The sequence below is a fragment of the Megalopta genalis genome, chromosome 2 (assembly GCF_051020955.1).
Source record: "Megalopta genalis isolate 19385.01 chromosome 2, iyMegGena1_principal, whole genome shotgun sequence".
Classification (NCBI taxonomy): domain Eukaryota; kingdom Metazoa; phylum Arthropoda; class Insecta; order Hymenoptera; family Halictidae; genus Megalopta; species Megalopta genalis.
This window is the reverse complement of record NC_135014.1, coordinates 38,905,843-38,918,280: the sequence shown is the minus strand read 5'-3', so window position 1 is coordinate 38,918,280 and position 12,438 is coordinate 38,905,843. Positions and strand designations below refer to the sequence as shown.

General features: G+C 28.5%; 1 protein-coding gene across 4 annotated transcripts; it reads left to right on the top strand.

Annotated features, from left to right (window-relative positions):
- Positions 1 to 2,757: 2,757 nt before the first annotated feature.
- On the top strand, positions 2,758 to 9,499 carry LOC117225422 (uncharacterized). Of its 4 annotated transcripts, none has more exons than XM_033478973.2 (9): positions 2,758 to 3,320; positions 3,464 to 3,681; positions 4,182 to 4,586; positions 4,670 to 4,868; positions 4,954 to 5,258; positions 5,624 to 5,725; positions 5,806 to 5,903; positions 5,997 to 6,192; positions 6,932 to 9,499. In XM_033478973.2, exons 2-9 carry the CDS (start codon positions 3,523 to 3,525, stop codon positions 7,037 to 7,039), a joined length of 1,572 nt encoding a protein of 523 aa, XP_033334864.1. In that variant the 5' UTR covers positions 2,758 to 3,320; positions 3,464 to 3,522; the 3' UTR covers positions 7,040 to 9,499. The 4 variants fall into 4 exon arrangements, with proteins under 4 accessions (XP_033334864.1, XP_033334865.1, XP_033334863.1 ...); XM_033478974.2 differs by having other exon boundaries at positions 2,761 to 3,320; positions 5,062 to 5,258; XM_033478972.2 differs by having other exon boundaries at positions 2,764 to 3,320; positions 3,468 to 3,681; positions 4,951 to 5,258.
- The last annotated feature ends 2,939 nt before the right edge of the window (positions 9,500 to 12,438 follow it).

Below are 12,438 nucleotides of genomic sequence, written 5' to 3'. Positions count from 1 at the left end.
CATAGATTAGAAATTGTGCCGTGTCACGAATGTTACCGAGGAAGGTGGGCTTGTTATCTCCCTAAGTTTACTCGTTGCCTTACTGTTTCGATAACCATAGTAGAAAAACATTCAGTGTCAGTAAAATAAATAGGAAGTTTTAAGATATTTTAGGAACAAGATTTCTCGAACATTCGCGAAAACAATACATTTGCACAACGAGATCTACGGTATTTAAAAGTACCATTCTTAATTATACTTAAAATATCATAACTCGAATTACAGATATCAACAGGAAATAACAGGCATCATATGCGTACATAAACGTTAAAAGTTTAATTTAAAAATTGTAACATATTATATGACGCTTTTTAAGTTATTATAAACAATATTCTTAATTTTAAATATTAGAACAACCCCAAGAGGAAGCACGCATTGACTTAAAATTTCTTCTACAGCATTTACAAAGGGCATCTTTTATATCACCTAAATTCCAATCTGAAGCATTGGTAATTGCCAAAGTTACAAATGTTCATTTTCGCGCATGACCAGTCCGCGTGCCGACCCAACTTATTTTTTACACTTGAGTCGTTGCTTCAAACTTTTTCAGACGACAGCTTGAGAAAACTAATTCAAGTGAATACTTATTTGGAGCCCTTAACAAAGATAGATTTAATACCTGGAGGTTCCATTTTTCTATTAAAAAATTCAGTTCGAGTTGAGAGAGCAGCGCGTACAGTACATAAAATAAAATTATGCAATGTTTGTGCATCATTTTTATACTGTATTATTGTGTTATGTTCTGTATATATATATATATAAAATTGTGGGCTGGTGGAAAATAAAATTGTAAGAACGTTCGTACTATTCCAGTTTTATTTCAGAAAAGTTAGTCTCATGTGGCATCGGAAGGAAAATAAGAAATCTCAAAAAACATCTTTTTAATCATCAACCTTGAGGACTGTTTTCACTCCTTCCACAAGTAGAAATTTATTTTATTTTCGGTAAAATGAAATATATCGAATATTTTTCTAAAAACTATTTCTCACATGAGTTTTATAAAAATCAAATTGCGCAACTTGAATATGCTACCTTGTTAGATCAGTACCCGCAGCAATGCTTCAAGGAAAATAACGTTGGAGAAAGATAAGGCTCTCCCTTTCTCTCTTTTTCTTTCTCTCTCGGTTGCACTGCTCTAAATTTCAACGAAGGTAGGACAGTGCTCTAGAAAGCAATCAGAGCTCGTGTCTAAATCGTCATTTTCCAAACACATTGTGATTATTTTAACACTCACAAGTTTTTACTTATGCACTCTTATAGAGAAAAATGAAAAGAATACTAAAAAGATATCACTTCAATAGAAGTGATAAATAATACAATATCTCATTCTGAGAATAGTAAAACTATTTTGTACTGGAATATTTATACTCTTTTTCAAACAGGAGAATAAGAATAAGGATAATTTTTATTTATGACACATGTCGACATTACAGTCAGAGTTGGGCAAACAATGATATAATTTTGATTCCGACAATTTTAAGGCGTCCATGTTTTTGAAAAATCGATCGTAAAGGGTACACTTGGGGCAATATCCTGAATTTTTTTCAAATATTTAAATATTTCCGTGATATAAAAAGACCGCATTTGTTTAAAATAATTGCAAAATAAATAGTGAAAAATCAATTTTTATAATTAAAATTATTTTTTTTAGACACTCTCTTATGTTTCTACTATAATCACCTAGGAGCACGTTTTCATTAGTTTGGTAGTTCAGTAGTTATGATTTAATGAAAAAAGGTTGACATTTTATTCTCCAAGCCTGTAAAATTAATAATTCTGAAAGTTTTGAAAAATCCTCCGAAATTTGTTTATCCATCGCTAAAGTACATTTAAATACATATTTAAATTTCACCAAAATCTAAAACAGTACTCCAAAAAGTGTTCGATACTCTATAATGGCTCAGAAATCAATTATTTTTATTCGCAAAAACAAATAACATTTTATTCGTAAATGAATTATTAGTGAATGAACTATTTGCGAGTATCTTATCCACGATTAAGGTAACAGTAAATTATTCGAATAATTATTTAGACAAAAAAATTTATTCGAATAATAGCCAACTCTGATTACATTCAGTAAAGATTGACAAAGCAATTTAATGCTGCGTACTAATAGTCGCTTGCTAATTCTAAAATTTCAGTGTTATTATTATAACAACGTCATTGACGAACGGTTTCTTTAAAATGACCTCATTAAACCCTGCTTAACGTTAGGCGTACATACATAGCGTATTGAGCATACGGAACACTTTGTATACTCTGCGCATATCTGATACGTGAAGGTTTTTGTGATAAAAGCTGACAATTAGAATGAATCATCCACTACTCGAAAGTATTCCATCGATCACGAGTCGATTTCGAGAATCATGCACCTTACGGTTTAATTAAGAATAGAGCAAACCACAATAACAATGGCGACACGTTTCGTCACGTGACGGAGCTCTCATTGATCCATTTTATGCCAGACAGGACTGTACCTGCTTGCAATAAGCCTGAGTAAGAGCTATTACCGATTTTTCAATTTTACAAGCGAAGCCATGTCTTAAATATCTGCATCCCTAAACTATGTAGCAAATAGCACACACATTTTTATTTTTGCTTAATGAGTTAGTAAGCAAAAAGTAAAGAAAAATGGTTTTGATTAAATTGTTTAAAAGCTTTTTTTCTTGACCACTTATTCTAGTGTTACCCATGTTACTGCAAAAGTCACGTGGTTTTGTTGTGGTTGCTCTATTCTTAAATTGAATAAGTATGTAGATAACTTAAACTGTAAAAAACTTAGTACTTTACAATTCATAGAACTTCATATCTCATCCATCGTTTGTTATGAATCATCATCGTATGCAAAAGATATTTCGAAACAGTATTCACTGATTAACATGATCTATACCCATCGAATAATGAATCACAAGTTGCGTTTCGCGCGCACGTTAAGTCACCAATAGGTTAGCATGCGCTTTACTCACTCACAAATTGCATCTTGAAGTCTTGAAGTTCATTCGGGTTTGGTGTCCAAGATGGCCGCGATGACAGATACGTTGAGCTGTCCATTGTATGCTGGATACGCCTAAATTTCCAGTTTTTCATACTTGATACATGTTACAGTAACATGAATAGAATTACTCGGGATATTGTCACAATAGACGAAGAATGCACGACGGACAAATGACTTTTTCAGACACGCCTCATACGTATGCTACATTTTGTGTTCAGTCTGTGTTTTCACGGCGAGTAATTCATTCTGGAGAAGCAAGAACCTGCTACAAGGAAAACGATTAGAGGTTCCGTATCGTATTCTTCATGTAAATAGATTCTGCAACAAAATTTTCCTTTTTAAAGAAAACAAACCAGTTTGATCTATTCCATTAATTTCAGTGTAATGTCAGTTATTGTCATTCCTCCAATTGTGTGTATTTTTTTGCAGACAGAATTGTGATATTTATGTATTAGAGAACTTGAGTTCTTCTTAGAGTATTAGAAACCATGGAAGCAATTGTTGAATACAACTACGAAGCCCAAGCGCCTGACGAGTTAACTATAAAAAGAGGAGACATTATCCAGGAGATCAAAGTGATTCCAGGTGGTTGGTGGAAAGGAACTCTGAGGGATAAACGTGGCATGTTTCCTGATAACTTCGTCAAGGTATTGTCTTTGACACCTTAACAAAGTGTGAAATTGTGAATCATATAACGTGTTAGAAATTCATAATCCAATAGCTAACGAAGATTGTATGATATTTATTAATGGCAGTTTAATAACAAGTTGTCTTTCAAGAATCTTAAAGTTTAGTGCTACTGTTTCTGTTGTGAACTGTTTTTATAATTATGATATCTTATTAATCAATTTTAAATTATATTTGTATATTTTACATAAAATACAAAACATTTTTACAAATATGAGAATAGTAGCGAATGTGCTAAGATATAATTAATATTTTATGTGCTTCGGTAAGAACATTTTTAAGTTACTAAATTGTATAAAATAAACACTTTTTAGTATTGTCATCTTTATTGATCACAGAATGGTTGAGTTCTAACAAGTTAAATGATTTATTCTAAATATATCTTATTCAATAATAACAAAAATATCAATTATATATATTGTATCATTTTACAATATTCAGTATTCACAATTGAATGTAGGTTTTAGATCCTCCATCAAGTAGAAGCACAGGAGAGAAAGTAGCAAATAATGTGACTGAAGAAGTTACATTGAGAAATGGAGGATCCAGAAAAAAATTTTGTAAAGTACTTTTCGATTATGAGCCATGTAACAAAGATGAACTAACATTGACACCTGAAGATACCATTGAATTTTTGGGTGAAGAAGAGAAAGGGTGGTGGAGAGGTAGACTTAAAGGCAAAGTTGGAGTTTTTCCTTCGAATTTTGTAACTCCTCCATTTTATGAAGATTCTGACAAATGCAAAGATGAAGACAAGAAAGATTACTGTAAAGTATTGTTTTCTTATGAAGCTGCTAGCGAAGATGAATTAACGTTAATGGAAGGAGAAATAATAACACTCTTGTCTAGAGATGCTCCTGATAAGGTGGATTATAATTATATGAACGTTGTACTATTATATATAAATATTGACGTTACATTTTCTAACAAATGTTCAATATTTTATAGGGTTGGTGGATAGGAAAACTGAAAGGTAAAGTGGGTTTATTTCCTGACAATTTTGTTGAAGTGATAACTACTACGTCAGAACTTCAAGACCATGAACAGAAACATGATTCCAAAAATAACACGAAACTTTCTCAACCATCGACGAAGAGTAAAAAGGCGCACGTTAGAAAAAGTTTAGATGTAGAAAATGTACATGCAGGTACATAACTAGTTTCAATCATTTTCATAACATTACATTAGAAGAGAAGGTAAATATACTTATAGTATCATTCTATCAAAAGTAGAAACAACTAAGAAAGTCATATCAAGGAGGAAGTCTCGAGAAGAAAGTAGCGGAGATATAAAAACTATAGGGGAACATTCAATCATATCAAACTTGAAACGTCTCGTAGGTGACGTGGAAACCAATAGTGGTAATGGAAGTACCAATACTTCTTTGGGTGAGGAGTTAGATGGAGTAGAACGAGGAGAAGGGGCACCGCTTTTGCATTTAACAGCATCTCGAGCCAAAGCACCCCGACGACGTCCACCTTCTTCTCAACGTTTACTACGTCGAGCTGCTGGACCAACCCCTATGACAGCAGTTAATGTTCGTTACACTATTTTGATTTTAAGTTACATCAAACCTTTGATAGACAAAATAGTGAATGATAGTAATGAATAGTGTAACGTTTAAATGCAATAAACTGGACTGCCAATTTTTATGTAAATTGATATTTATAGAGATTAGTTTATAAAAGTAAGAATACAATAAGAATTCCTATACTTCCTTAAACGTTTTATTGGTATACAAGTAATATAGAAACGCTTCTACATTTTTCTTTTAATTTTCAATATATTTACATAGAATTCGCAGTCTAATTAAAGCATGTAAAATTATTATACTTGTTTAAAAAATTTTATCTTAATACTACCCTTAGACATATAAAATATTTCTTTATTTATATATAATAGGAGGATAACGTAGCAAATGAAAGTATAGACACCGTATTAGAGCAATCACGTGAAGAAGAACCTGAAGGATTAACGGCAAAAGCAAGGAGAAAAGCACCTTGGGTTATTGAATACATTTTCTTTTTCATTAATTACAAACATATGATGTTTAATATATTTAATGATATATTAATTGTTTACAGGCGGAGGAATTAAAATGGAATCGATTCGATAGATGGAAAGTTGCATACGTCGATCAAGTTGACAAATCTAAAGTTAAGAAAAAACGTAATGTCATGAAGTAAGTTATTAGGAAAAATAATAACAACCTGTCAAAACTGAGTATTGAAGTATCCTATAAGTCACTTTAAAACTATTTTTAATTATTCCACAGAACACCAACAATAGAAATTTCTAGAATGACATTCCTAGAAGCCATTAATAACTTAGAAGCTGAACTACCTGATGACAGTAAATCTAAAGACAAAAATCAGAAATCTGACATGTCTCCACATTCTGAGCAGACATCACCTACTTCTGGAAACCCTGCTTATGTTCCATATGCTGTGTACAATCAGTTGTTAGAAAGGGTAAGTACACTAATTTGAAAATAATCAAGTGCTATTGTAATATCTTAATATCCTTAAATCTGTCATTAAACATTCTTTTTACCTTTTTTTTCATAGAATGATCGATTTTGTTTCTGTAATTTTAAAATGTCAGGCCGAAATTTTTTTGTATATATCTGAAACTTTAAATGCTGCTAAAACTCTTAAAGAGCTTCGTAGCAGCAAGTTGATATGATCTCAAAAACTTAATACATATAAAAAAAGTATCTATTTATCATTTGACGAACATGGAACAAATTTTTTGTTTAAGTGCAAATAAATTACGTAACTTTATACAGTACTGACTACTAACTAGCACTGATAATTAGTTAATTAGCAATATAGAAGGAATTATATAGAAACGATTATAAAAAATTATTTATAATTATTATTATGATTGGATAATTCTAGCAGAAAGAAAAAAAATGTTTCTATAATATGTATTTTTATTTTTTATTTTTATCAATAACCACTCCATTTTTTTTATTTAGAATATTATTAATTGATGAATATAAAATTTTCACCTAACAACTAAAATAGATAATATAGCATTTATTATAAAATTAATATTTCTTTCATTAAAAGCTATACATAGTCGTAATAACTTGTTATTATATAAGACCAACTAATATATATTAAAAATATATATCTGTGTATATTTTTATTTATATTAAATGATATTAAAAAATTTCTAATTACTAATAAATTTTACTCGAAATAGGTTGCCACTTTAGAAGAGAAACAAGCAATGATGTTACAAACTATGGTAAAGGTATTGCAACAATTTGTATTTCTTCACTTTTCAAACGACAGTCCAACAGATCAATAGATGTCAACGCATAAATTTAGCAGTATGTTTTCTATGTATAGTAATACAAATGCGAAGTTCTTGATTTCAATAAGGAACAAGCTATGGTTACGCTACTTCTAATCGCACACCTTTCATATTTTCAGTATATATTTTATACAATACAAAAGGCCTTGGTTTCTCTTTCCATTTTAAATGGAAATGTTAGTGTAACTTATATTATATCATTCGTCTATTTATTCGCGTACATAGCAATATTTACCTGATATTGTTTAAAACAAAACATTCTACATGTTATTCTTTACATATGAAAGTATTTTCTTGATTTGCATATGATCTCAGTGTAACTGCCTAATTTCTTTATTACTCTGGTATTGATATCAATAGAGTAAAATCAAAGATATAGTAAAATTCATTCCACTTTTATATTTTCATGAATTATAATCAAATAATATATTTTTTCTTAATATTTTAAATTATATTTAAAATTATTTTTTAAGCATTAACGATATTTATTAAACACCTGATAATATATCATTCTGATACGCCTTCCTAATCTTTTCGCAATAGCGGAACTGGCCAAAAAAGTGCTATCACAATGGAGCACCTGGAAAATTTATTTCCTCATTTTAAAGATTTTATCAAGAGATGCTATTTCATAATTACATGTTCCTTGCTAAAGTTTATTTAAATAAAACTCTTTTTGTGTTAACAACAAACAAATGTCGTTGCTACATAATATTATTATATTTTAACAATGGGCTGGCTATTCGCGCGTGGTTTGCTATAGTGGCATTTTCGTACTTAGGGGAAAATTCACGGGGGTCGCTATAGAGACCTGTAGTAGCGAAAGAGCTAAACTATATGTTGAAACTATAAAGAATGTACTTGTACTTAAATCGTTATTAATGAAAATTATATAATTTGTTTTCCGTTAAGGAGCTGCCTCGCAAATAATCATTTTTAAATCAATTATATAATTCAAGTGCCAATATATTTAATTTTCTCTCACATAATTCCGTAACTTTATTATAAAAATTGTTTAGTTCTAATTAGTTATATTTTAAGAAATATTCAAATATCTTTAGCAGAAAATGTAGAAATGATTTCTTAATCAATTAGCGAAATATATTCTTTCTCTTCATAAGCAACGCAAACTGGTGCTACACAATAAAATAGTTGTGATATGCTGTATCGCATACATTGTAGTACGACTAAATGAGGCAGCGAACTATAATTAATAATTTTTATCCTAATTAAAATTAATAACATCGGAGCAACAAGACATATTGATGCTCTTTTTTTTAAGAAACAAAAGAAAATACATAATGATAACTTTATTCTATATAATCACGAAACTGTTGAATATTTAAAATCTTTTTATTTTTTTAAAAGAAACAAAATTTTCAGTAAATACGATGCGATTAGAGATATATATGAGAAATACGAACCAGAACAATATCTAATTTTTTATATTAGTAACAAATAGAAATATTTTATGCTTCACTTTCACATGTATTATTTTAAACTGTACCTTAGTTGTATGTCATAGTATAAATACACACTATCCTAAATAAAACTACTACTATAATTCGCAATTTAGCTGTCATCTTGAAAAGTCATCTAGTCTGAAAGACACAGATTGCAGTGATTATAAGATTAAAGTGCCACGGCCAATAAAACTAATTGTCACAATGAATGTCATTGTTAACAAATATTTCCTTCAAAAGGTAATAATAAACTATACTGAAAACTATGTATATTCACTTATTAATATGTTTTCATTTACAAGAATTGTAACTTGATTTTTAGAAATATAGTAATTTTATTTTTTCCTAATGAAAATTATACATTATTACGTTTTGAAGGACACTGGATGTAATATATAGTATAGAATGTTAGCATTGTGTAAAATTTTTACATATTTCAACCGGTTATAGCTTATTTAAGTGGGGTAAAACTTAAGTGGGATGGATATAACTATAAAAATAGAAATATTCATTTGCATATAAGAAGAAAAATGTCTTAGGTGCTGTTCAAATTTGGCAGCTTTAGAATTATATTTGTATGCTTTTTACAAAATTCATAATTTTCAATTAATATACATTTGTCTTTATGACTAACTACACATAGGATGTAACGTTTATAGGTAAACGAAATTGTTTGAAAACATCAATTATAGAAATTTGTTTGTAAATTAAAAATTGAGAACTATGGATATGAACATATAGGATGTCTCATCAATCTTAAATATCTTTAACATCTCTGTTACTTTTCGTATTATCAAGAGGAATAAAGATATTGAAGATGTTAGAATTAGATGAGGCATTCTCTGTGTATCATAGTAGTCAGTATATTACAATTTATTATGCAGTTTAGTTTTTAAAAATACTTTCCATGTTAAAAAAAATTCAATTTTGATACATTATTCTAATGTATATTATTTTTTAATAAATTAAACTGATGTTTGTATTATCTGCACACGAATGATTATTTTTTATTCATTTTTTTTTAGATAATGTATTACCGTATATGTATATAAATTATATGTTTTGTTTGTCATATTTATATTGATATATGTAATCACAATTCTTGATGACCGACAATTTTATTAGTTACATGTTATAAATATATAAAGTAAATGTTTAATTTGTAAGTTATATATGTTTATAAGACATTTTTAGTGAAAATCATTTGCAATGCTTTCAACAATTTTTAAGCTCTTTCATACTTTTGTAAAAAAAGATGAAAACACTGCAAAAACTTTTTAAAACAATCAAAGAAGAAATATTTTGATTGTATACATACCTACATAATTAGTTTTTTCATAAATCCACTAACCGCCTTTAAAGGTCCAATAACTAATATCAGTCAGCTCATTAAAGACAAAACTAGCTTATATAGTTATTACTCAGTATCATTAATAAATTCCTTTCCACTTCAAAAAAATATTATAACTTCTATTTACAAAACTAATTTTGTGACAATACTAGTCCTAAGTAAAATGAAAAATCATTTTTCCAAGTTTGTATATTGTATACTGTTAGTTGTATTATTTCAATTTTACACGCGTTTTTTTTTTCATTTCATTATAACACTGAAGTTTTAAATATGATTTTAAATACTTTTTACATGTTCAGGACGGCATTTAATTTTATAAAATGTTTGCTGTCAGGATTTACAAAGAAATTACTCAGTGTTAGACCAATACTATCTTTACAGTCATTTGATTAGTTACATAAAAGCATTTGTTAAAGCAGGAGGGAGTGGTAAAATTATACGGAATCCATTGTCACATACTCTGTATTCACATATTTTTATGAATTATCATAGTGTAATGAGTTATAATTTTCTCACAAAAGACTTACATATGTAGGTACGTAATTGGAAACCTTGAATAAGGGTCTTGTATTTTAAATATAGCATGAACATATATACGAGGTTTTCATAAAATTAATGAAGTTCGTAGGAAAAATGATAATAATAATTTAAGATACTATTCTTATTATTGTTAAATTACTACAATTGGTATTATTACTAGTTTATAATATGCTTATTATGTATTGTTAAAATTTTTAGATATTTCGAGAAAGGTATTATTTGAGTAATGACAATATTCCATTTCCTAATCATCAACAGAATTATGTAGCTGTTTTGAACATGTATAAACTATTTCTTGATAAACTATTTACTCCATTATTAAAGCAAAATAATGAAATGTGTGCCATTAACATGCATTTTTAAATAAAAAGAGGACTGTTATTAATGTTTGGTTTATACAAACGTTTTTACGATTTTTCTACTTATGTTTTATTTACTACAAAGTACTTATTTATATTTACAAAATTCAGTATAAAATGCACGTTAATTGCTTCTATTTGTAAATATTACAATTTTTAATCTTTTATTTGTAGCATGTGTATAATAGTTAATTTTTCATCAGAAAATTACGGAGCATGTCATGATTGTATCTCACTTTTAGACTACTTAGTAATATGGAACAAATAATTTTGTATGAAACAAAAAATTGTAAATTATTTCGTCTTTATTTATTAGTGTATATGCATTAACCATATATGAAGAATAAATGTTTAACAAAATAGAGAATAATACAAATGTTTCTAATGAATTTTAGTATATATAAAACTGGGTTATTTGTCATTCATTATCCATATCGCTTACATAATGCAAGAATGTTTTCAAAAATTGTTTTCCATTTGTGTTGCGCTTACATCACGTATGTCATCCACTAAGAAATCATTAATGTAGTCAAATTGTAGCACCATTACACATATAACATTCTGCAGTTCCGCTAAGACTTTTAACAATTTAACAGCTGTCTCTTAGGTATTAAGTATACAATAGATGATAAGTAAATGATTGCAGAAAGCACAATTTCATTGTATACATGTATATAATCTTTGAAGAGTGAAAATTGTATATTTTTCTCTTATTAAGCATGTATCCAGATCAACTCAAATTTGTATATAATTTCTTAGAATATATCTTTTCTTGCTAATAACAAAACAATACTTGTAGTTATACATATTACACGCTAGTATACAACATAGGATATTAAAGTAAGAATATCAAATGTCTTTGTTATTTAAAATTTTATAAAAAAAACTTCATATTTGGAAAATCGCGTTATTTTTAAGCAAGATATATAACGTTAGAAAAAATCCTCTTTCTCAAGAACATTTAAGATAAACAGTTTCTGAGCCGTGCATTCAATCTTTAGGGAACAATATGACTCTGTAATTTTCTTAAAGTTATTTTATTACACTATGTCTTAATAATTTACTTTAAGAGAGTATTAATGTTGGCCAAGATTTCGGCAATTTTCATTACTGTGCGACGGCGGCTGGTACCGAAAATGTTTGATGATCCAACATTATTAACAGACCTGGCAGATCTGTCATCATCCATTTTTAACTGTTTGAAAATCCAATTTAAACACTGTTGGTATATCAGAAATCTATCAGTTTGTATTAAATATTTCTATTATACCTGTCGGAAAAATCTTTTTTTTATTGTATCATATTTTACTCATAAGTTTTATTCATGAATAAATAACGCAATTTACGTAAAAAGAAAAATTTTTAATTCTCAAGCTTCAATTTTCAATGTAAAGATCACTTTTATGCAGTTATATTTACGTTAATATCCACCAAACCGATGATATAAATTAACTTATAATGATCCCAAAATATGTATAGTAATAGCATTACCATTATTAACAGCATCCCTGCTACGGTTAAATTTGATGACATGGACAGTTTTTCGCAAACTTATTAACATAAGTCTTTTAAACATATATTAGTTGATACGCTGAAACTTTTTATCGCTCCAGTTACCTTTTCACCACAAGCACGATAAATTAACAACATATCCAATCTCACTCACTATTATCATAGTTC

Excerpts from the sequence above, each read along its gene's own strand:
- LOC117225422 (XM_033478972.2), top strand. The coding sequence starts at position 3,523 with ATGGAAGCAATTGTTGAATACAACTACGAAGCCCAAGCGCCTGACGAG. Across the intron at positions 5,259-5,623 it reads CCCCTATGACAGCAGTTAAT|GAGGATAACGTAGCAAATGA; the intron begins GTTCGTTACACT and ends TATATATAATAG. Across the intron at positions 6,193-6,931 it reads ACAATCAGTTGTTAGAAAGG|GTTGCCACTTTAGAAGAGAA; the intron begins GTAAGTACACTA and ends TACTCGAAATAG.